This window comes from Symphalangus syndactylus, chromosome 19 (genome assembly GCF_028878055.3).
Source record: "Symphalangus syndactylus isolate Jambi chromosome 19, NHGRI_mSymSyn1-v2.1_pri, whole genome shotgun sequence".
In the NCBI taxonomy this organism is placed as follows: domain Eukaryota; kingdom Metazoa; phylum Chordata; class Mammalia; order Primates; family Hylobatidae; genus Symphalangus; species Symphalangus syndactylus.
The window spans coordinates 92,226,474-92,252,525 of NC_072434.2; the positions used below are offsets into that span (position 1 = coordinate 92,226,474).

The following is a 26,052-nucleotide window of genomic DNA, read 5'->3' on the forward strand; positions in this document are numbered from 1 at the left end:
AAAAAAAAATTATCTCTCTTCACATTCTATAAAATCAGGAGGTGTTTTGAAGGAATTCTAGAGGTATACCCTAAAAAACATAAAATGATTTGCATTTTTGCTGGCTGAATGTGTTTAAAAATTATTTATTCAACAAAGATTTATAATGTGCCAGTCGTGTCTTTAGATGGTGAGAGTACACAGTTAACAAAACAGGCACAAATCCTTGTTCACATGAAGCTTTACTTTCTGGCTTGAAGAGAGATACACAAAACACCAGGTGGTGTGTCAGACGGTGTTAAGAAAAGTGAAGAAAAATAAAGTCATAGGACCTCTGAGCAGGTGGCTTTTGAGCAAAGCCCTGAAGGACACGAGGGGATGGATGGCCTTGCACGGATGGAGGAGGGAACCCCAGGCAAGGGGAGCAGCAGAGGCAAAGGCCTGGGCTCAGGCCTCTTGCAAAGTGGGGACAGAGGACAAGGAAGCCACCGTTGCTGCAGCCCAGGGACAGACTGGAATCAGCAGGAGATCATTTCAGAGGATGAAACTTTTTCAGAAAGTGACGGGCCTTAACGTATGATGTAAAGCACAACTGCAGGGTTTCAAGGAGAGAGTGGTGTGCCGTGGCCGTGATTCAGGGGTCCCAATGTGACTTTGATGGTTGTGCTGAGACTAGACGGGAGGGATTCACAAGACAGCAGGGAGATCGTGGGAATGTTCGTGGAACAACCAGGTAAAATGTGTCATGATGGATTAAGCCAGGCACCTACTAGCTATGGACGTGAGAAATATTATAGATGTTTAATTGTTAATAAGTGTTTTGCTTATTCTTTTTTTAGAGACAGGGTCTTGTTCTGTCACCCAGGCTGGGGTGCAGTGGCACAATCATAGCTCCCTGTAACCTCAAACTCATATTTCTAATTTATATCTCCATGAGTCCAGTTGTTTTGATTTGTAGGTGCCACAAATAACTGAGAACATGCAATGTTTCTTTCTGTGCCTGGCTTATTTCACTTAGCATGATGATCTCCAATTCTATCTATGTTGCAAATGACGGGATCTCATTATGTTTTGTGGCTACATAGTATTCCATCATGTATAAGTACCACATTTTCTTTACCCATTCATCTGTTGATGGACACATAGGTTGCTTCCAAATTTTAGCTATTGTGAACAGAGCTGCAACAAACATGGGAGTGTAGATATCCCTTCAGTATATTGATTTCTTTTCTTTTGGGTATATACCCAGCAGTTGGGATTGCTGGATAATACATTAGCTCTATAAGTTTTTTGAGGAACCTCCAAACTGTTCTCTGTTGTACCTTTAAATACAACTTTTAAACGCAACTTTACATTCCCACAAAGAGTTTGAGGGTTGCCTTTTCTCCATGTCCTCACCAGCATTTGTTTTTCATGTCTTTTGTATAACAGCCATTTTAATTGGGGTGAGATGGTATCTCACTGTAGCTTTGATCTGCATTTCTCTGATCAATGTTGAGCACCTTTTTATGTGCCTGTTTTCGATTCATATGTCGTCTTTTGAGAAATGTCTATTCAATCTTGTATCAACATGTAAATCAGATTATTAGATTTTTTTCCTATAGATTTGAGCTCCCTATGTATTGTGGTTATTAATTCCTTGTCAGGTGGGTAGTTTGCAAACATTTTCTTCCATTCTGTGGGATGTCTCTTTGTTGGTTTATTTCCTTCACTGTGCAGAAGCTTTTTAATATAATGTGCTCTCATTTGTCCATGTTTGCTTTGGTTGCCTGTGTTGTGGAGTATTACTCAAGAAATATTTGCTCAGACAAATATCCTGGAGATTTTCTCCAATGTTTTCTTGTAGTAGTTTCATAGTTTGAGGTTTTAAAGTCTTTAGTCCATTTTGACTATATCTTTGTATATGGTGAGAGACGGGACTAGATTCATTTTTCTTCATATAGATATCCACTTTTCCCAGTACTGCCTATTGAAGAGACGATCTTTTTCCCCAGTGTATGTTCCTTGCAGCTTTGTAGAAAATGAGTTCACTGCAGGTGTGTGGATTTGTTTGAGTTCTCTATTCTGTTTCACTGGTCTATGTATCTGTTTTTATGCCAGAACCATGCTGTTTTGTTTATGGTAGCTCTGTAGTATAATTGGAAGTCAGGCAATGGGATTCCTCCAGTTTTGGTGGGTTGGTTGGTGGTTTTGCTTAGAATAATTTTGGCTCTTCTGGGTGTTTTGTACTTTCATACAAATGTTAGGATAATGTCTTCTATATCTGTAAGAAATGTCATTGGTATTTTGATAAGGATAACATTGAATCTATAGATCTCTGTGAGTACTATGGATATTTTAACAATATTGATTCTTTTGGTTCATGAACCTGGAATATCTTTTCATTTTTTAGTGTCCTCTTCAATTACTAATCTTCAATTATTAATGTTTTATAGTTATCATTATAGAACTCTTTCACTTCTTTGGTTAATTCCTATTTAATTTTATTTGCAACTATCATAAACGTGATTACTTTTTAAATTTCTGTTTTAATCTATTTGCTGTTGACATACAGAAATCTGCCTTTTGTATGTTGATTTTGTATCCTGCAACTTTCCTGAATTTATTAGTTCTAATAGGTCTTTGGGGAGACTTTAGGTTTTTCCAAGTGTAAGGTCCTATCATCTGTGAACAAAGATAATTTTACTTTTTGTTGAAGTTTGATGCCGTGTGTGTGTGTGTGTATATATATATATGTATATGTATATATATGTATTTGTTTTTCTTGTCTGATTGCTCTAGCTAGAACTTCCAGTAATATGTTGGACAACAATGGTAACAATAGTTGCACTAAAGTGCCAGACAAAGTCTCCTTTAATTTTCTGTCCACTTTCCTCAAGCAGAAGGAGTCTTGCCCCATAGCCACCATAGCTGGTAATAGTCTGAGTCTCACCCAAGGCCCTTGATGTAGTACCTGGGTATCACTACTGGTTATTCGGAGCCCAAGGGCTCTTCAGTTAGGTGGTAAATCCTGTCAGGACTGAGTCTCTCCCTTTAAGGCAGCAGATTCCCTTCTGACCCAGCGTGTGTCTAGAAATGTAGTCTGGGAGTTAGGGCCTGGAAAGGGGGCCTCATGACTCTGGCTGGTATCTAACCCTGATGTGGCTGAGCTGGTATCCAAGATGCAAGACAAAGTCCTCCTCACTCTTCCCTCTCCTCTCCTAAAGCAGAGGAAAGAGACTCTTTTGGAGCCACAAGCTATGGAGCCTGAGGTTAGGGGATGAGGTTAGCTCCCCTGGCTGGTGTCTTAACAGGTCATGTGTCCCTCCAGTCCACTGGCTCTGGGTCCAGTTTAGCACTAGGACTTGCAACTCTTGTGGCCTAGACTGCCCTTCAGGTTTTTCTGTGGCTCCAGAGCACTTTAGCCCTTCATGGTGTGGCTTGGGTAACTCAAGTAAGTTCCAAGCACTGGGATTAGCAATTCCCCTCCAGCAATGGCTGGTTTAAATGCTCCCTTCATGGTGAGTGTCAGCTGAATTTGGTCTGGGTTTTGTTTCTGCTATAACAAGGGCATCGCTGAGTTCAGTGTCTTAGAATTGCTGGCTCTCCCTCTCCCCAGTGCACAGAGAAGCCTCCATTACCACACCACCACTGCTGGGGGATGAAGGAGTTGTAGTGTCAGTAATGCAATACTGTTTCTGACTTCTTCAGTGCCTCATTCAGAAATATGAATTTAACTCCATGTACTGTGAGTGCTCACCTGATTTTTGGTTCTTGTAAAGGTGTTTTTTGCGTAGGTAGTTTTTAAATTGGTGTTCTTGCAGGGGGATGATCAGTGGAACTTTCTATTCTGTCATCTTGCTCCATCCTCCAGGCTTTTTTTCCTTGTCATTATTTCCTAAAAAATACCGTATAACCCCTATTTATATAGCATTAATATTGCATTAGTTGTTATAAGTAATCTAGACTTGATTTCAAGCATATGGGAAGAGTTGTGTAGGTTATATAGAAATACTCTGTCATTTCATATTAGGGGCTTTAGCATCATGGATTTTGGTATTTTCAGGATGTCCTGGATACTGAGGACAGATAGTGAGGGATGACTGTGCACAGGGATGAATACACTACTCAGTACTTGTATGTTTGACATGCTAGAAAGACTCAGCACAGTCTTGGAACCTTGCAGACACTGAGAAAAGTGGCTCCCTTTTCCCATTCTTTTTCATTCCCAAATTATATAATCTGAATTCGATGAGACTAATTTCAAGGGAAGTCCCTGAGCCTTTAAGGATAGGGGCGATGTGGGAGAAGGTCACCCTGTCATGGAGAAATCTTAGACCACGTTCAGTCATCAGATTCATGTATGTATTAAGATTCACAGAAGCATAGCAAGTACATAACACTCCTTTTATTTCCTTCTGAGGAAGTGACACTCAGAGCTTTGAGTCTTGACTAAGATCACACAATTAATTGGAAGCAAATATAATAAATGGTAAATGTTTCTTTTAGAACCTTGAAGGTTGTCAGACTCCGATATTTTCTCCTGAATCTGGGAAAGCCCCAGCTGTGTTAATGGAGAGTCTATAGATGCAGATTTTCCCCAAAAACGATGGCTTTGCAGGGCCATTTCAGGATATGTCAAAGACATACTTTGGGGTGGAATATTTTTATTTTCCTCAGGGTCTGTTATCTGTCATGTGATGCTATACGAGTCAGGTTGGCATTTGATATCTTACTGCCACTAAGAGTCTGTTTTGTCAGTCTTAGGAACTATTTCAATGTTATTGCTGGTCAGTTGTGCCTAAACTACAAAAGAGAGGAGTATAATGAAGTGTGTCTCTCTTCCTATGTCCTGCAATTAAGCTTTTCAGGTTTCCCCGGGGTCCTGTTGTCCTAGCAGGGGTCTGTTCAGTTGATTAGGGGTCTTAGGATTTTATATTTAGTTTACAGACTTCTGACACTGGTTTTGCATGATCCTCCCTTTGTGAAATTCAGATTTGCTTTTACAAACAGAGAGCTTATTTTAAATGTTAGATATGAAAATATAATTTTAAACTAGAAAAATGAAGTTGTTTAAGAATGCAATGTCATGAGAAAGATGGATTTGCTTTTGGATAGATGCATCGCATAAATGAAAAACATGTTTAATTCCCACGTGGACCGTGAGTGGAAAGTTAGACTATAACCATCCAAAACAAAACAAAAATACCAAAATAGTGGATTCTGAGATGGTCTTAAAGAAAGTAGAAGCTCCAGGGAAGAGACAATGCCAAATACAGGGAAGATGAATAAGCAGGAAAAAAAAAAAAGGGGGGGAAACAGTGCAAAGGATTAAGGAAAAAACACCTCAATTCCCTAATATGAAGAAACTGATGATGTAATTTTCTCATTTTCATTCTGAGTTTAAACCCCTTTGCTTTGGCCTTAGAATGGTGAAAGCAGCTTCACTGAGCTGGCGTGGCTTAGATTTATTCTCTGATGGAGCAGAAAAGGTGGAGCAAAAGGTTTGTGCTCTATGTGCCATGTTTGTCTCTTTGTTGAAAGGTGTCTTGACAACCTGTCTCTTCAGTGCTTCTAATAAAGGGGATAAGTAAGGAACAAAGATACCTGACTCTTGTTGCTATCTCTTCGTAATTCTGACTTTAGGTTTCCTGAAGTCCCAGGTTTTTGTTTTGTCTGTTTTGTGTGTGTGGTTTGGGTTTTGTTTTTTTTTTTGCCTAGGAACAGTGCATTCTATTTCACTTTGCATTTCCACATGCCTCAGTCACTGTTAGTTTTTTCCTCAGCATTATTTCTCTAACCTGCAGTACAACCAGTCCTCAGTCATGCAGTTCCTGACTCTTCGTTAGTCTAGAAGTTAGTGGGCTTCTTAACTTTGAGACAATTGTATCAGGCATGATTGAAAAAATTCAACTAGAAAATTAAACACTGAAATATTCAGACAAAGCACTTAGCAAAGCTATGAATTTGTGGGAGGGGGTGGTGATTAGTTTATTATGCAAAGGAGATGCAGGACAAGAGGGCCCCTAGGCTTGGTTGTAGGGCTGCGGTTTTATGAAAGATTCAACACAACTGCCCCATGTGCATTCTTTAACTTCACTTTTCAACCACCATGCATGGAATTTTGGACATTTTAGGCATGATTTTGGGGGATAAATGGTATCAGCAAAATGAAAATATTTTGTTTATATTTCAACTAAATACTTGGTATTTAGGGAATCTGTAGCATTCATTGCTGTGATTTCTTGTAAAAATATTCCTGTGCATGACAGTTAATAAATGCCTTAGATTTCACTGGGGACTGGGAGAGGGCTCACTGTCCCTACTGCTGTTCTGCCCACCACTAGTTCTGCACCCCAGGCTACTCTCCTCAGGCAGGTGGGACTCTCCCTCTGCTCCTCTGACCCAGTCAGCACTACCTATGGAACGCAATCCTGTGAGGAAGAGCAGAATAAATTGAAAAGTTTTCGTGAGGAAAGTGGACTTAAATGGAGATATATTATAATGGTAGAAGAAATTTAAGGAGATTTCAAGTTTTCAGATTATTTCATGGTATTCGTTATGATATTTGTACCATTAACAATATTAATATTAACCTTATCAGCTGTGATTTCCATCACTGAGTCCTGGATGAGCTACTGTATCCAAAAAGTAGCGAAAATCTCAACCCAACACTAACACTGTGTTACAGACCTAATGTGCATTCCCTACTTTAGTCTCTAACCATCCCACAAGGCCGGTATACATGTATTCTTAATTCTGGGGGGAAATAAATAAGACATAAAGAGTGTACATGTCTTCACTCTTGACTTAGCTCATGAATAGTCACCGCCCCAGATCTGTTTCGTATTTCACTTTAGCTTGTGGCCAAGATACAACTTGACCTCTCTAAGATTTGAACTTACTATTTTCCATCAGTTTAACTCAATATTTAGAAAAATAACTCAAAGCACATGTCTTACCAGAAAAAGGTTAGGAAAGCCATGTACATAGGAAAGATTTAAAATGAATGACTTTATTTTTCCTCAGGTGGGAACTGTGAGCCAGTCATGTGCTCAGGGAATCAAACTTCTCAGAATCAAACCGCAAGCACCGATTTCACCCTCACGGGACTCTTTGCTGAAAGCAAGCATGCTGCCCTCCTCTACACCGTGACCTTCCTTCTTTTCTTGGTGGCCCTTACTGGGAATGCCCTCCTCATCCTCCTCATCCACTCAGAGCCCCACCTCCACACCCCCATGTACTTCTTCATTAGCCAGCTGGCTCTCATGGATCTCATGTACATATGCGTGACTGTGCCGAAGATGCTTGTGGGCCAGGCCACTGGAGATCATACCATTTCCCCGTCAGGCTGTGGGATCCAGATGATGCTCTACCTGACCCTGGCTGGAGCTGAGGTTTTCCTCCTGGCTGCCATGGCCTATGACCGATATGCTGCTGTTTGCAGACCTCTCCATTACCCACTGCTGATGAACCAGAGGGTGTGCCAGCTCCTGGTGTCAGCCTGTTGGGTTTTGGGAATGGTTGATGGTTTGTTGCTCACCCCCATTACCATGAGCTTCCCCTTTTGCCAGTCTAGGAAAATTCTGAACTTCTTCTGTGAGACTCCTGCCCTGCTGAAGCTCTCCTGCTCTGACGTCTCCCTCTATAAGATGCTCATGTACCTGTGCTGCGTCCTCATGCTTCTCGCCCCCATCATGGTCATCTCCAGCTCATACGCCCTCATCCTGCACCTCATCCACAGGATGAGTTCCGCCGCCGGCCGCAGGAAGGCCTTGGCCACCTGCTCCTCCCACGTGATCGTAGTGCTGCTCTTCTTCAGTGCCTCCTTCTACACCTACATGCTCCCGAGTTCCTACCACACAGCTGAGCAGGACATGATGGTGTCTGCATTTTACACCATCCTCACTCCCGTGCTGAACCCCCTCGTTTACAGTCTCCGCAACAAAGATGTCACCAGGGCTCTGAGGAGCATGATGCAGTCAAGAATGAACCAAGAAAAGTAGTAAAGGGCAAGCATCGTCCCCTCCTCTTTCTATAATTCCTTTACTCCCTATCTCTCCTCTTTTGCCCTCAGGTCCCCAGGTCCCCAGCACAAAGCCCACTCATATTTTCCCTCTTTCTTATACATGGCATTTTCCCTCCATACTGCTTATTGCTCCCATTTATCTCATTAGATTTAATATCTTTAGAGTCTTTTTAACTGCACTGCAATAGCTGACCTATGAAAGACCTTATAGAGTGCCTTTTATCTTATCTCCCATCCCGGGTTCATTGAGCATTTTGTTATGAGACTTGGTTGTAAACACTTTACCCCTGGAAGAGACTCATTGTAAAGACTTAGAATCCTAGCAGAGCCCTACAGGGAGTATTGGCTGCTCCCTCGCTTTGCAATACATCGTAAACCTCGGCTCACATTGGCAGCCACTGGGTTTCAATGTTTTGATATTGTATCTCAGTAAGTACAAAGAAACACGTATTTTTTCCAAAGGCTAAAGTGAGCTTTACAGTGTAAGTGCCAATAGTTTTAACATTGGCCATCAAAACCACCTAAACCAAAAATGAATCCATTTTAAAATTCAAAGAGGTTATAGGTTCATCTATTTTATAGTACGTAAGTAAAAGTATTTCCATGTTTAGTTTCTTTAGGATTTAGTCAATTCCAGACAATGGTCTACTACATTTAAACTAAATTTGACAGTCTCGTGGGAGAACGGAGATCTAGGAAAGCTTAACACCTTCAGCATGTTTCTTCTGCAACTGGGAAAATCAGCAAAAAGGTTATAAACTTGTCACTAGCCTTTAGTTTGCCAGATGTACATCATGCTACAAACATAACTTCTGTAAATCTATGAGCATCTGATCACTATCATTTTCATTAACAAAATAATCCATGTGTCTAGTATTTCTGGAATGTGAGAAATTAGGAAAGAAATACATTTGTTCTAATTAATATGCAAGAGAGCTGAATCTCGAAGCTGTTAATTTACTTCCCCTTGGCACAACCCTGACCTTGCCTGATTTACAGACAATGAATGGAAGCCAGGTGTTCCCATGCCTGCTGCATCTTTGAGAGAACTGACAAGTATTTGCTTTACATGACACTTCAACTGAACACTTTTGCTTCTCACTGAAAATTATTCCTGCAGTGCATGAAAGGAGTTTGTCTGAGTTTGTGTACACAGATCTGAATTTGGAAGTAAATTCCACCAAGTAGTGCAGAAATATCACTTGTAAGAGGGGGTTCTTAGAGGTAGGTAAAATTTGATGTCAGAATTCGCTGTAATTAAATAAATGGGCAAAACTGCTCAAATGGACACCAGAGATGACAGACTAATTTAACAATGTTGTTCTTATATTTTCATTACATTATTTATATAATTATACTTATATTATTGACCTCAGGAAAGTGTACAGAGTGGGATTGCTGAATTATATGGCAGCTCTATTTTTAATCTTTACAGAACCATCATACAGCTTTCAACACAGGCTGTTGCAACTTACATTTCTGCCAGCAATGTACATGTACAAGGGTTCCGTTTTCTACACACGCTTGACAGCACTTGTTATGTATTATCTGGTAATAGCCATCCTAACAGGTATTAGCTGATATCTCATTGTGGCTTTGATTTGTATGGCCCTGATGATTAGTGATGTTGAACATCTTTTCATTCACCTGTTGGCTATTCGTGTGCCTTCTTTGGAAAAATGCCTATTCACACTGTCTTTACCACTTTTAACTTGGGTAATTTGATTTTTTGCTATTGATTTTTGTCAGTTTCTTTTATATTTTGGATGATAACTCCTTATCCAAAATACGGTTTGCAAATATGTTTTCTCATTGCAGAGATTACCTTTTCATTTTGTTTTTTCCTTTTCTGTGCGGAAGTTTTTGTAGGTTGGTGCAGTCCTACTTGTTTATTTTGCTTTTGTTGCCTTAATTTTTGTGTCATATCAAACATATCATAGACAAGATCAGTGTCAAAGAGCTGTTTCCCCTATGTTGTCATCTAGGACTTTTACAAGTCCAGGTCTTACATTTAAGTCCTTCATCCATTTAGATTTGGTTTTGGGGGAATAGTGTAGGGTAAGAGTCCAATTTCATTCTTCTGCATGTATATATCTGGTTTTCCCAGTGCCATTTATTGAACAGATTATCCTTCATGGTGCATTTTTGACACAATCGTCAAAGACTAATTGACTATATAAGCATGGCTTTATTTCTATAATTCGTAACATAGTTTGAAATCAGAGTCTGAAGCCTCTAGCTTTGTTCCTTTTATCAATATTGCTTTGGCTATTCGATATTTTTGTGTATTCACAAAATTTCTAGACTTTGTTTTATTCTATTTATGTAAAAAATGCCTGTGGAACTTTAGTTGGGGTTACACTGAATCAGACATTTTGAGTAATATGGACATTGAAAGAATATTAGTTATTCTAACCCATTAGCGTGAGATATCTTTCCACTTATTTATCTCCTCTTTAGTCAACAGAACTTTCACTCCCTCAGCTGTATTTATTCCTATGTATTTTATTCTATTTGATGGTATTGGGAATGGTATTCTTAATTACATATTTGGATGGTTCCTTTTTGTTGTATAGAAATACAACTGATTTATATATGTTGATTTTGTATTCTGCAACTTTCTTGAATAATTCTGACGGGGTTTTGGTGGAGTCTTTAGAGTTTTTCATATGTAAAATCATGCCATCTGCAAACAGATGGCAAGATAATTTAACTTCCTCTGATTTGAAAGCCCTTTCTTTTTATTGTCTAATTGTTCTGGCTAGAGTTTCCAGTATTATGTTGAATAGAAGCAGTGAGAGTGAGCAATGTCTTGTTCCTGATCTTAGCAGAAAGTCTGTCTTTCACCGTTGAGTATGATTTAGCTGTGAGATTTATTATGTAATGGTACATTCCTTCTATAACAAATCTGCTGAGTTTTTATCATGAAAAGATGTTGAATTTTATCCAATGCTTTTTCTATGTCTATTGAGATGAACAATTTTTTGTCATTTATTATGTTAATGTGGTGTATCATATTTATTGATTGGTGTATGTTGAACCATCTTTGCATCTGTAGAAAAAAAAAGTTGAGACCCCAATTTACTATGCCAAAAGGAAAAAAGATATTAAGCTGAAAGCTGAGTTAGGCAAGAAAGTGCCTTTCCTTTGGCTTTTGTTTTCTTTTTGTTCCTAATCAGTTAACTACAGATAAAAGCTTAGAGTAACAGGCAGTAACTCCACATTCTCCTTACCTTACGTAAAGCGATGATCCTTCTACTGAGGGTGAGGGGAATACATAATTGACTGTTCACCTACCCGCTTCTTTGCGTCTTTTCTTCTTTTCTTCTTGCAACCTGTGGATTATCATACTCTCCTTCTTTCCCCGCTAGCCTGCTTTCCCCTTTAAAGATAATTTTGAGGACTTTAAAGAAAAGCACAGACCACAGACTGTTTCTGTAAGTCTGTGTTCTTTTATCCGAGCATATCCTTAACCTTGGTGAAATAAACTTTCAAACTGATTGAGACCTGTCTCATACTTTTGGTTCTTATATCCTAGGAATAAATCCCACTTGATTATGGTGAAGTGTCCTTTTAATGCACTGCTTAATTTGGTTTGTTAGTATTTTGTTAATTTTTATCAAAAATTATGAAAGGTGTTAGGAATATTGACCTATAATATGAAAGCTGTTTATCAGGAATATTGACCTATAAACTTTGGGAGTTAGTGTTCTTATCTGGCTTTGGTTTAAAGGTGAGGTCTTCAGTAAATGAATTCGGAAGTGTTTTTCCTGTTGAATTTTTGAAAAAATTAGAGGAGGATATGTGTTAATTCTTTAAGTGCTTGGATGAATTCACCATGAAGTCTTCTTGTCCTAGGCTTTTCTTGGGAGAATTTTTTTTTTTTTTTTTTTTTTTTTAATGAAGTCTTACTCTGTAGCCCATGCTGGAGTGCGGTGGCATGACCTCTGCTCACTGCAACCTCTGTCTCCTGGGTTCAAGTGATCATTTCATGTGCTGCGAGTACTCTTATGCTTACTTTCTTAGCAATTTTCAAGTACATAATTGTTGAAACTGTAGTCATCACGATGTACAATAAACCTCCTGAACTTCTCCTGCTTAAATAAAATTTTGTATCCTTTGACCCACATCTTTTTTCCTTCCTGACTCCAAACTCTGGTAACCACCATTTTACTCTTTGTTTCTATGTGTTTGACTATTGGAAGCTTCACATATAAATGAAATTGTGCAATATTTGTCCTATACCAGGCTTATTTTATTTAAAATATTGTCCTCTGGGCTCATCCATATTTTTCCAAATTATAGAATTGTCTTTGACAAACTGATCATAATATGTCTCAGGTATAAAGTTTTGGTTTGTTCTTGCTTGGGTTCCTTTGAACTTTATGAATCTGCATGTCTCTATCCCTCACAAATTTAGGAAATTTTGTCATTTTAACTTTTTCTCTCTTCTCCTTCTGTGAATGTCATAATGCACATGTATATTTGCTTGATGTTGTCTTGTAATTCCCAGATGCTTCTGCATTTTTTTGTTCCTCTAACTGTATGATCTAACTTCAAGTTCATTGCTTCTTTTCTCCGTATGATGAAATATGTTGTTAAAGTACTCTGTTGAACTTTTCACTTCTGTAATTGTATTCAGAATATTTTACAAGCTTTACACTAAAGTTAACGAGATTTACACACCTCCATTACAGTACTAGAGTGTTCAAAATTTGACTACAATTCTTCTCAATGCAAGAATTTTTTTCTTTATAATTTCACTGTCTCTATTAAATTTCTCATTTTGTTTATGTATTTTTTCATTACCTTTAGATCTGTTATTTTGAAGTTCTTTGATCCTATTTAATGATTTTAAAATTCTTTTTCAGGCAATTCATAGATTTCCATATCTTTGGGGTTGATTAATGGAGCTTTATTTGGTGGTGTCACATTTGCCTGATTTTTTTGTGACTCAAGTAGCTATGCATTGATGTGTGCACATCCGAAGGAGCAAACAGCTCTTCTGGTCTGTATAGACTGGTCTCACTAGGTTAAAGACATTCTCCTGTCGTTGCTCTAGGCTAATAAGAATTACCTCCAGGACTGCAGCTGAGCAGGGTTAGAGCTATGTCATGTGGCTACTCCCAAGTCTACAGCAGAATTTTCAGTTGGCAAGCTTGTTACCTGAAGTTGAGTTGAGTATAAATCCTGTCTGGTCCCTTGGTAGAGAGGACTGCCTCTAGTACCTTGGTCAATAGGGCTATCACTAGGATGCTCTGCTTCAGGGTTCACATTTAGTTCTGCCGATGGCATGCCTGTTACCAGGTACAGAGATGGGTGTGGATTCTATTGAGTCCCTTGAAGGACTCCCGTTACATTGGTGGGAAAGTCTCTGGGCAAGAATGATTGTCCCCAGACCACAGTTGAGAGGACCTGTAACTGAGTCTCAGGGCTGTGTCATGGACCACAGCTCAGTCTGAGGTCTTCTGTCCTGCATGGATGGATGTACCTCTTGCATAGTCCCTGTAAATATAGGATATAAGATATCCCAAAGCTGTAGTTGAATGGAAGCTGGAGCTGGATAAGAGGGCTGATTCAGGATCTCCAGCTGACTGATGTTGGCAGTCTTGTTTACAGGGGCATTGATCAATGTGTCACCCAGGAGGTCACTGAGTGGGCAGTACTGCTCTTGAACAATGGAAAAGGGTGCCAAGTAACAGCTGCTTCAAGATTGGCAGTTGGACCTAGTGTTGTGGGCCTGCCTCTAGGCACATGAACAGGGTTGTCTCCTGGCAGATCTCTGTGCAGGAAGGTCTATTCCCAGACCATGGCTGAGGGGGACTGGAGCTGGGTCACGGACTGCTTCAGGGTCCAGAGCTAGAACTAAGGTTAGCATGCCTGTTACTTGAGGGTACTGGTCACTGTGACTGCCCCTGGACCCCTTGGCAGATGGTTCAGGTGGCAGGACCAATGCCAAACAGGGCTCTAGCTGAGTCCAGAGGGGTGTTATTTCTGTGTCTGTAGCCAGGACCACAGTCAGTGAGCCTGGCATCTGGGTGTGGTCCTGCCTTCTCAAAATAGCTCTCTTCAGTGTTGAAATTCACCACAGTCTTGACACTTCCTATCAAGATCCAGAAGTTCCCACCAAGGGACTTTAGTGCCAGACAGGCTGCTATATTATTGCTGCTTTGAGCGGATACGATTATAGGAGCTCGTCTTCCACCATCTTGCTAATGTTTTTAATCTCTTTGTATTAAGATTATTTTTCTAGCACATTATTCAACTTTGATTTTACTCAATAAGTTAATTTAAAACGTGTGAAACCAGACAGCAAGTTATCTGCTGTCAAGATACGACGGCAACACTCACATATAGGATAGACATTCCTATTCCGAAAGAGAAATTGGAAGTTAAATAGAAGTCATGGAGCCAACGCAAGCCTTGAAACCTGTCAGGGCAAGTTTCATTAGATGTCAGGACTTGAGGTCCTCTTTGGCTTGATATCCTGACCTCCAGTCTATAAAGGTGGTGGCCCCTCTTCCTTTGTTCTGGGCATGTATCTATTTATATCTCTGATGGTGTCTTCAGGATCATTTACAAAATGTTTGACATGTTTTATATATTTATAGTTTAATTAAAATGTTATTTTTGTTGCTTTTATAAATTCTGTTTACATTTAAAATGTAAAAAAAGGTAGAACTTAAGCAGGGTTTCCACCATAAATATTACTGTTGAAAAAATATATATCAATAGCTTTTCTGTCACTGTTAATGCTTTTTAAGTATTTTTAAATGAAAAATATTCTCTTCAAAAAATTATAAAATATCTCAGAATAATCTCAATTATTGTGGAAGAATTTCATTAAAATTACTTTAAAATCCAGACTCAATCTCTAAGTATTTGGATACCTGTGTGAGACCTATTGTGCTTGTTTATAAAAATCTGTAACATTTTAACAAGATCAATTCTTCCCAAATATATTTCATTGTATTCTAATCAATACAATTAGTTAGATCTTTTGAACCTAGCCAACTAGATCAACTGAAAGGAAAAACAAACTTAAAAACTTGCTTATTTTGAACATGAATGTACATGAAGACAAGAATTCTTTCACTAGATGTTTAAAATTATCATGAGGGAACACCCAATAAGACAAGATATTTTGAAGGAATTCAGTGAAAGACCAATGGAAAGAAGAGATGATGTGGAAACTTAGCCTCCCCTGCACTGGCTTCTGGTATAAGATGTTGACCCTCCTTCCTTGTGCAATCCCGCTGTTTCCTCCATACACACTGGTTCTCAAACCCATGATTTCAGGACTGCCTTCTCTTAGGAACTCTGGATTTGTGTATGCACTAAACTTGCATAATCTTCATGTAGATGTGTACTGGGCAACTGGAGTCCCAAATTTCAGTTTCAGCGTTCCATGCCAACCTGCCCAGCCCCAATATTCCTGTGTGCATAAATAGCAATCCAACTTCACCTGTTCCACCTCACCCCTTGCCCAGATGCCATATGTCTCATCAGGACTAGCTCAAACCCTTTCCTGCATTCTTGCTCAAGCCTTCTCAGTGATACTTATATACCTGTTCCAAATGTCTTTCCTCTATGTCCGTCCTCAGTGATATCTCAGAGTGGGATTTACTGAGAAGCAAGGACAGTCACAGCTTTGGGGCCCCTCACTCTCTGGAGATTCTCTGAGTGCTGGCAGTTGCTGGGAGTTGTATGGTGGGGCGGGGAGGGGAAGCCAGGCTGCAGTCAGAACAGACTACGTGAGCATGCCTGGTAAACTTCCTGAAGACTTCTTAGAAGACGGGCCAAACATTGGTTGAGATTTCCTTTCTTTTCCTAGATGCGCATTCACTCTCTTGAGTGTCGTGTGTATACTTTTGTCTTCCCTTTCTTAAATACACCTCTGCCTGTCCCTGGTCCTTCCCAGGACCATCATGATATTATAGGACCTGTCCCTTGGCTTCATTTCTAAGCCCATTTTCTATGTTTTGCCAACTTTCTCACCTCCATCTGGGGCCACAGATTTTCTTGCTGCTGTTCAAACATTGCACATTACTTTCAGTCTCACAGCTTTTACTTTCTCTGTTTCCTCTGCTTAAAGTATCTCTGCCACGTTGTTTATGACTGACTCCATTGTTTCATTTATGGATCTGATGAAATTTCACCTTCTAAATGAAGGGCTCCTAACTATCCTGTGTTAAATAGATTCGCTAATCATTCCTATCTCATCTCTGCCTTTTTTATTTACTGTGATTATTAATATTTGACATTTCATTACATATTTATTAGTTTATTGCTGTATTTACCACCAGTATATAAATTCTGTGTGGGCAGAATCTTTGTTTTAAACATCATAAACCTAGATAGTGGCTGGAACAAAGTTATTATTTTTGAAATTAATGAATGAAAAAATATCCAACATTGGAATTTAATTTTTACTTAAAAACAATAATGTTATGCAGTGAATTGCTATCACACCCAAATTATTTTTGTGTTGTAACTCAAAGGTACCAAAAAACCTCTGAAACTCATTAAAAATGTAGAGGTAGATGCTTTAAATAATCCCCAAATGCATAAACACTTTGTAAGAACAAAACAGTTAATGAAATTATTAAAGTTAATAGATTAAAATACTTTAAAAAATTCTGAAACAAAATATCAGAATGAAAAATGAAATAAAAATATTTTAGTTGATACTATTCACAAAGTTACTATTTTTTTTTCTTTTTTCTTCTTTTTGAGACAAGAGTTTCACTCTTTTTGCCCAGGCTGGAGTGCAATAGCGTGATCTCGGCTCACTGCAACTTCCGCCTCCTGGGTTCAACTGAGTCTCCTGTCTCAGCCTCCCAAGTAGCTTGGATTACAGGCACGTGCTACCATGCCAGCTAATTTTGTATTTTTAGTGGAGATGGGGTTTCACCATGCTGGCCAGATGGGTCTCGAACTCCTGACCCCAGGTGATCCACCCACCTTGGCCTCTCAAAGTGCTGGGATTACAGGTGTGAGCCACCGCACCTGGCCAGTTACTATTTTCACACCAAAAACATTTATATTTATAAAGAAAACATTTCAATAGAAAAAATGTGAAAAGGATAAAAACACACATTTCACAAAAGCAGTAGTTACATGGATAAACATGAAAAGTTATATAAACATTAATCAAAAAAAGACAAATAATGATACAGCTATGAAATTGACAAGGAAAGCACACACACTTCAGAGCTGGTGCAACTGAAGTTTAATTCTGCAGCAAAATTTGAGGAGGCTTTTGGAAATGTAATTCAATGTTGTGTATTAAGAAGTTTTGAAACACTGTATCAAATGGTAGATTGTCTTAGGGAGAAACTTGGATTCAGAGTGTTTTTTCTATAATTAGTTTTATTTCTGCATAATTTATAATGTTAAAATTTTTAATACAATGTCACTATTCACTATTACGAGAAGATTGCAATTGTGATATAATTACTTTGATAGATATTAACTCCAGTAGATACTGTCCAGTCATATACAAACACTACATATTGCAAACTGAAGAGATGTAACGCAGAAGATTGGTTAGAGGTGGCAAAGGGCTACAGGGAAGGCTGGAGAAGTGGGCAGGGGAGTGCTGTCATCCAAGGACCAAGAGTCCTCACCACTGGAGCCCCATGCGCCCCTCACTGCTGAGCTGATGGGGCCTCTGCACTCCAGGGCTGCTGAGGGAACCCTGCCCTGGTGATGTGCAGCAACCCAGATGCCTGCATCTCGCCAACACGACTGAAACTGCCTCTCAGGTGCCGAAGCCTGAGGGCCCCCCATGGCCCCTGGTGCTTTTATAGCTGCTGACCAGCACCCTCGTCAGAAACAGGGAGAAAAGTACAGTTTCCTTCTTCCTCTCACCCTGCAGTGTCCACCCACAAGGACCTGCACTCTCACAGCCTTACAAAAAGTGAAGCAGCAAAGGAGTCAGGACAAACCATGTGCAGGCTGGAGCACTGTGGGTCAGAGGAGACTCCAGCCCTCAGATGTGCACCTAAAAACAGGACACTGTCTAAACAAAGGTGGTCACGAAAAGACCTCCATGACGTAGGAAAATGGTCAACCTGTTTCCAGAGCACGACTGTAGAGAAAAGTTCAGAGGAATTTGGCTGCAAGATCCCAGATGGTGGTGCGGTTTCTTCTGTCTTCTTCCCTGTTTTATTCCAACAGCCTAATACATGGTATACACTCAATAAATATGTGTAGGTCGAAGGGAAGATGTATTCAAGCATGATTTTTGTCTGGTTTATTACATTAGAGGTTTAAAAATTTCCATTCAACCAGTTTTTACATTTTTCTACAACTTTAATGTCAGTATTTAAAACAAAAAGATAAAAATCAAATGCAACCCTAAAGCAATATAGATTGCAAGTGAATGAGAGGTAAACAATGCAATCAGTCCTAATGAAGAGGGAGAAAGATGAAGTGAAGATGACTTCAATTTTAGTTTTGATCAAGGTACTGATTTGTGGAGGTACCTTTGACACATCAGTTGACCTGAGTTTCAGATTCTATACCTGTGAAATGTTAGAATAAAAATAACAATATCTTATAAAATTTACTTGAAGATTAAATGAAGATACTCATATATATGGAACGTATTTTGTAAAGTGGAAAAGGCTAAGGCTGTATATGAACTAACTCCTATATTTCATAGATAAGATTTTGATGATGATGAAATTTGAGATTACTATTATTAATATTGGTTAAGAGTTTGCATTTAACAACAGAGGTAAAAATTTTAAAAGCCATTAGAAGAAAACCAGAATTGTTCAGTAGAAACACCTACTGACTTCTTTAGCTCTCAATTGCATTCTTCTTAACTCCCAGAGGTGATGTATCAGCAGAAAGCTTTCAACCCCTCCCCTAGTGGACACGGTAAAACCAGGCACGTCACTTTCTTACTCCTCTTGGTGCTCTTAACCTGGCCACACACCACTAGCCCGTCTAGGGGAGGTTCAAGGCATCTGATGGTAAGTTTGGCCAGACAGACAGGAGGTGCTAGTAGGAACAAAAGGGTCATCACTGCTCTCGAATTGTTCTTCTGAAGCGTTCTATTCTTCACAGCATTTCCTCATTTATTCTTTATTATGTTTTTAATGGAGAAAAGCAAATGTTATTCTTATAACTTCTATATAACACTTATTTACTGTAACATAACTGTCCATGGATTTTTAATTTCCAATTATTTATGGACAAAATAATATAGTCTATTTTTGGATTTTCATACAATGATGCATTTATTTTTCTGTGACAAGTTTTATAGAGGAAAAGTGACTGATTTTCTTTTGACTGGGGATGATTTCTGAGGGTTAAAAAACACTAGAAACAATGTGTCAATCATTTTATGTTTCCTTGATAAAACCCACAGAGGTGGCCTAAACCCAAAGTGTAGACAGCAGAGGGAGGATGGAGTCCCTGAGAGGAATCAGGCAGAGTTACATGATCTGGGTCCCACTCTTGGGCTGAGACATGCGTTCTTTCTCGGGTTAGTTGTGTGATATTAGGCAGGTACCCTGAGAACCTGCATTGTTTAATATGTTAAAAGAGAAAATAATATGAGGAAGTAACTCATAGGCTCTTGGGAAAGAAGAAATGGAAAGTATCATACAATTTTAGTATTGGAACAATTCCTGGGATGCTGTCTGCTTCAAATAGAGATTTGATGAGACTCCATTTATACTTATAATAAATCCCCAAGTTAAACATGCATTAAGCAATTTACATGAAATTCAAACAAGTGGATACAGAAGAAGAATGAACAGGGGGCCAGTCACTATGTGTGGACACAGTGTTCCCTTATCTGTCCCATGTCCTGGGTGAGCTGTTGATAGTGGCTTAATGATAGTGATGACCATTTCCTGCAGCGCAGCAGAGATTTGCTTATCAAACCCCACATCTCCCTGCCCTCCTGCTCCCCCTCAGTTTACTGAAGTGCAGCAGAGATTTGCTTATCAAACCCTGCATCTCCCTGCCCTCTTGCTCCCCCTCAATTTACTGAGCAAACACCTTTTAGGTCTTCACATGTGCTGGTCACTCCTCTGGTCCTTGCTTCACTTGGCCACAAATATGGACGAGGTCAGCAGGTGTGTTTTGCAGTTTATTGGAATGTTTTTAAATTGTACACAGATCTCAGCTACCAATTGCCATTGGGGACAGTGATACAAAGAGAAATTATATCTATCATCTATCAATGTCATTTATTCATATATACACATATGTACATAAACTGTGTCTCATATTTGTTGGAGATTTATATTAAAGCACCGAAGCATCCCAGAATGTTGGAACTTTTGGTGAGTTGAATGTCTTAAATACTTCTTGTAATTATTATAAGAATACAAAATATATTTGAAACCTGTAAATTCATTCCAAAATGTCCCTGCATCATAACCACAGCTAAAGTCTTGCCAGAAGGAGGAGTAATTATGTCCTTATTCTTGGCAAGCGCTATCAAAATTTAACATTTAATATGTCAGAAATTGAAAAGTTGGAAAGGTTTAATTTCTTTCAGAGAAAATGTGGAAACAGCTATTATGGATTATTTCAGAAAGACCAGATATATTTTGTGTCTATTGCCCTTATTTATTTTGTGACTATTTAAAAATTCAACTTCAAATCACATTTACATAATAGTTGTTCCTTGAATAGACTGACTGTGACCTCCTTAAGTGCACTCAAGTTCAATTTTTCTTTGATTCATCTTCCGCATATAACACAGAGGCTGTGAGTGTCACGGTAGAGAAGGAAACTGAGTTGAAGTCAGAGGCGATTCATCCTTGGCATATAACACAGAGACAGGCTGTGAGTGTTCACGGTCGAGAAGGAAACAGTGAGTTGAAGTCAGAGATGCCTCAGTGTTGTTTGATTTTTCCTTCCTGCTTCTCAGTTTGTATGAAAGATTGATTGTGGCAGGTAATAAAGCACATGAGGTCTGCAAAAACAACTAAAGCCTCGTCTGATAAACAGCAGTGACCCTCTAAATTCTAGTTCTTCCTCGCTGAGATTTAATGAGCTTTAAAATGAGAGGAGCTTTAAGGAGACAAGGTTGGAGGACCACATACTAGACAGGAAGGACATAGGATTCTCCAAAAAGCTCTGCATAACCAGGGTTAAAATAAGAAAAGTAGAATATAGTTATATATTCACCTGTGTATGTTTACATAAATATGTTTATATATATTTATATAAAACCAGAATATTTACACATAAACACACAAATATAGAATCCAAATTGTTTTTTTTAAAGTGGGTCATATGCTTTATTTTGCAGACTTTCTGCCATTTTTATTTTGAAAGTCAACTTCTTAACTTAAATGTATGAATAGGTACTGAATCTGGAGGATAGAAGTAATGTATCTTATATAATAGTAGCAACGATCTCTTAGGTTGTGCAGAATAGTGTAGATGTTAACTGTTTAAGAGTCTATGTATTTATTCCTCGGAAATGGCACTATTCTAAGCACTTTCATTACATTTCCTTATTTTACCCTCATCACACCTGAGCTCAAACATGATTTTTATCCTTTTTGATGTAGATTGGAGAAAGGAATGGCAGAGAGAGAAAAAGGTGGACCCACGGCTGGAGTCTGTGTGTGTGCTCCTTACTTCTCGTCTCCTGATGTCTAAAGGGTCAGTGGTGTGTGAGGACCCTTCCCTGCTCGTGAGAATGTGAGGCTCGCTCCATATGCAATCACTGAGCCTCACAGCATGGCCGGATCCTGTGGGGGGAGGAGGTTCAAACATCTGGTGTAATTTTTTTTTTCCAAATTACACTTTAGTTACTTGCTAAATGTTTCTTATATATCAAATATACCTGAGTATTTTGAAGATCGCTATTGTTTTCTTAAACCAGAGATGTTAATTCAATTCAGCTCTCTATGACAAAAACTCTAGAAATAAGGGGTTTGATTTATCTTTCTTTCAATGAGTCACTATTTGTGTTAGCAGAGGAGGGTGGTTCTGCAAATTTCCAGTACTTGTTGATAAATGACACTATCATCAGGAAGGTTCATGAATTTGAACCGTGACAACCTTACTATAAGTTACCAATTATTTTGGCCTATAGTTGTGAATTCTTAGTTTGTTTCGTAAACTTGTTATATATCATTTATATACTCAAATCCCCAGACCCACGGGACTTACTCAGGTTAGCACAATCAGCATACACAAATGTGAGTCCTCACTAAACACTCATTACAAAGGGACACGTTACACTAACTCCAAAACTCTCCTTGGTGGCCTAGGTGAAACCTCATGGCCAACATCACCGGGATGGCCAACCACACTGGAGGGTTGGATTTCATCCTGATGGGACTCTTCAGACAATCCAAACATCCAGCTCTAATTTGTGTGGTCATTTTTGTGGTTTTCCTGATGGCATTGTCTGGAAATGCTTTCCTGATCCTTCTGATACACTGTGACACCCACCTCCACACCCCCATGTACATTTTCATCAGTCAATTGTCTCTCATGGACATGGTGTACATTTCTGTCACTGTGCCCAAGATGCTCCTGGACCAGGTCATGGGTGTGAATAAGATCTCAGCCCCTGAGTGTGGGATGCAGATGTTCCTCTATCTGACACTAGTAGGTTCGGAATTTTTCCTTCTAGCCGCCATGGCCTATGACCGCTACGTGGCCATCTGCCATCCTCTCCGTTACCCTGTCCTCATGAACTATAGCGTATGTCTCTTCCTGGCATCAGGCTGCTGGTTCCTGGGCTCAGTGGATGGCTTCACATTCACTGCCATCACCATGACCTTGCCCTTCTGTGGATCCCGGGAGATTCATCATTTCTTCTGTGAAGTTCCTGCTGTAACGATCCTGTCCTGCTCGGACACCTCACTCTATGAGACCCTCATGTACCTCTGCTGTGTCCTCATGCTCCTCATCCCTGTGACGGTCATTTCAAGCTCCTATTTACTCATCCTCCTCGCCATCCACAGGATGAACTCAGCAGAGGGCCAGAAAAAGGCCTTTGCCACCTGCTCCTTCCACCTGACTGTGGTCATCCTCTTCTATGGGGCTGCCGTCTACACCTACATGCTCCCCGGCTCCTACCACACCCCTGAGAAGGACATGATGGTATCTGTCTTCTATACCATCCTCACTCCAGTGCTGAACCCTTTAATCTATAGTCTTAGGAATAAGGATGTCATGGGGGCTCTGAAGAAAATGTTAACTGTGAGATTCATCCTTTAGGAAATTATAAAGTAGGAAATTTGGATATAAAGATTTATTTTCCTTTTCTCTACCCATCAAATACTTAGGATTTTATCCCCGTGTTATTCCTTAGACTCTAATACAATGATGTCTCCTCTCATATTCACCTCATTTTGAGGAATTCTTTCACTGTGTGGAAACTATTTCACAGTCTTTGTCCATACAAAATTATACAATTGTACTAATGTAACATTTTTGGAAGTTGATAACTGCTCTCTAATTTTGTGAAAAAGTATTCTTAACCTTAGGTAATACTTAATATTTAGAGACAAAAAGGTCATGAGGTGTTCAAATGATGAGAGGGAAAGAGGGAGGGAGAGAGAAGAGGGGCAATGAAACTGAGTACAATGTTGCTGCCACAGTGAGTATGGGTAAAGGGTTTATAGGTATTAATTGTACTATTCTTTTTTAATGATACTTTTTTGTGAAGTTGAAATCATTTACAAATAATTAAATACCAGGCTTTTCTCCCTTTTTGAAAATATTCTTTCTGCGTGGTGGCAGTGTGACATCTCAGAAATCATGCTTATTTCATTATGTCTAATCATTACCGAGAAAATCCAGTCATCGCCCCTTGTTTATTGAGGGCCACCTTTTTCTGAATGGTCCAATTCTGATGGCATCTAGTGGATTTACCTCTCTGAAATAATTACTGCCATGTGGTGTATTGAGGATATAGGACCACATAAGGGACTGCAGAAAAAATATTACACCTGAGTGGAAGGAGTTTTGGGGAAGGTTACCTGCCCAGGGTGATTCCTGAGCTGAGATTTCAAACATGTAACTTGTTATACAAACAAGCAGAGGGATGGCATCAACATTCAATCCTCCATTTATTCAACAAGCATTTTGTACTAGTTTATAATTAAAAATAATTAAGATTAAATTTTGAATAGCACATGGTGACTTTTACCAAGGAGTTTGAAAAATACATGTAGTTTATGCAAATGTAAGAAAATAAGCTGTTTTGATACATGTGAAGGATACAGCTCATAAGGACACACTAATTCTATCTGTGACATCTGAGTTTAAACAAGGAGCTGAGAGGAGACTCTGGGGCTCAGTGCTGAATAGTGACTAGAAGTTACCCTCAGATGAGTGTGATGATAGTGGAGCCATGGGAACATGCTCAGAGACATGCTGCAAGGGAAAAGGCACAGCATGAGCAAAGACAGGGCTGACCAAGCAAGAGAGATCAATGTCCAGTAGATCCTTCTTTCTTATTTCATCTTAGGCTTATTTCTTGCCGTTGTGTGGCCCAGAGTTTTACAAACAATAGTGAAATGATCAGATTTGTATTTTAGAAATGTTATTTGTGTGGTAGGCAGTTGGAGATGTGCAAGACCAAAAACAGAGACCAGGTAAACGAGAATGGTGATGTAAATGATGTTGATCTAAGTGGAGTGGACCATGCCTTTTTACCCCAGGATAGGCTGATAGGAGGACACTTGAGGTGGGGTCTGCTGAACCTGTTACATAAAAGCACAAATGTGGTAGCTGCACGCCTATAATTTCCTAACTGGCTATGTCCAACTTGTGAATAATCAGGTGTTTTCAACAGTACAGATTCCTCTTTTCTCTCACCACACACAATTATTTTATGACTATAGCAAAGATTCTGTAGTGCTTTGGAAAAACATGAGAGAACTAGTTTTTAATATTTTTCCTGAACTCAGACAATATAAAACGCATACTCTAACTTTGTATGAATTAAAGAGCATGTGTCAACTCTCAATTTGCTGGATTATAATTATAGACATATTTGATGATTATATTTAAAACATCCTTGTAAAAGGAAATAAAATGTAGCAAAATTTCATGAAAAATTATTTTCGTAGAGTTTTATTGTGCTCAAAGTTGTTAGCCGCCTAAAATAACCTGTTATAATATTTTTGGTAAATCTTGTAACTACAAAGCAAAAACATGTAGTAGATATACAAAAATTTTTAAAAAACAAGGAATCAACGCATACCACTAGAAAAAACATCACTTAACCATAAAAGAAGATAGTAAGAATGGAAGAAAAGAACGAAGTCTACAAAACAACTGAAAAACTAACAAAATTGTAGTATTAAGTCCCTATGTATCGAAAATTATCTTGAATGTAAATGTATTAAATTATCCAATCAAGAGACATCCGGTGGCAGAACGAACAAAAAATGCCACCTACAACAGGTTACTTTAACCTGCAAGGACATATGCAGACGAAGTGAAGTTGTTGAAAAGGATATCCCATGCAAGTCATAACCAGAAAAGAGCAGGAGTAGCTATGCTTATATCAGATAAAATAGACTTAAGTCCAGAACTGTAGAAAGAGACAAGATCACATATAATGATTGTCAGTTCAACAAAAAGTATATAATAATTGTGACTATATATGCACTAAACATTAGAGCACCTAAATATATAAAATAACTATTAATAGATCTAAGGGGGGAGAGGTAGCAATAAAATAATACTAAGAAACTTCAACACCCCTTTCAGCAATGGAAAGATTATCCAGACAGGAAGTCAACAACGAAATAACAGCTTTAAGTTGCACTCTAGGGCAATGGACTTAAAAAGCATATGCAAAACATTCAGTAGCTGGAGAATATACATTATACTCAACTGGAAATGAAACACTTCCTAGGTTAGATCATATTTTTGACCACAAAAAAGTCCTAACGATAAGAAGTTCAAAATAATATTAATCATCTTTTCTGATCACAGTAGTTTAAACTATAAATGAATGAAAGAATTCTCAGAAAGTTTACAAATAAATGGTGATTAAACAATATGCTCCTAAACAATAGGTGGGTCAATGAAAAAATTAAAAGGGAAATTAA

The 26,052-nt window shown here is 38.9% G+C and overlaps 3 protein-coding genes across 3 annotated transcripts in view; all 3 read left to right on the forward strand.

Annotated features, from left to right (window-relative positions):
• The window catches only part of LOC129458131 (olfactory receptor 2G6), a 241,162-nt gene that overhangs the window by 186,770 nt on the left and 28,340 nt on the right, over positions 1 to 26,052 (forward strand).
• LOC129458623 (olfactory receptor 2T3) lies at positions 6,992 to 8,067 on the forward strand. Its single transcript, XM_055234623.2, has one exon. The coding sequence runs from the start codon at positions 7,008 to 7,010 to the stop codon at positions 7,962 to 7,964; it is 957 nt and encodes a 318-aa protein (XP_055090598.1). The 5' UTR covers positions 6,992 to 7,007; the 3' UTR covers positions 7,965 to 8,067.
• On the forward strand, positions 18,929 to 24,818 carry LOC129458624 (olfactory receptor 2T29). Its single transcript, XM_055234625.1, has 2 exons — positions 18,929 to 18,972; positions 22,246 to 24,818. The coding sequence occupies exon 2, from the start codon at positions 22,256 to 22,258 to the stop codon at positions 23,201 to 23,203; it is 948 nt and encodes a 315-aa protein (XP_055090600.1). The 5' UTR covers positions 18,929 to 18,972; positions 22,246 to 22,255; the 3' UTR covers positions 23,204 to 24,818.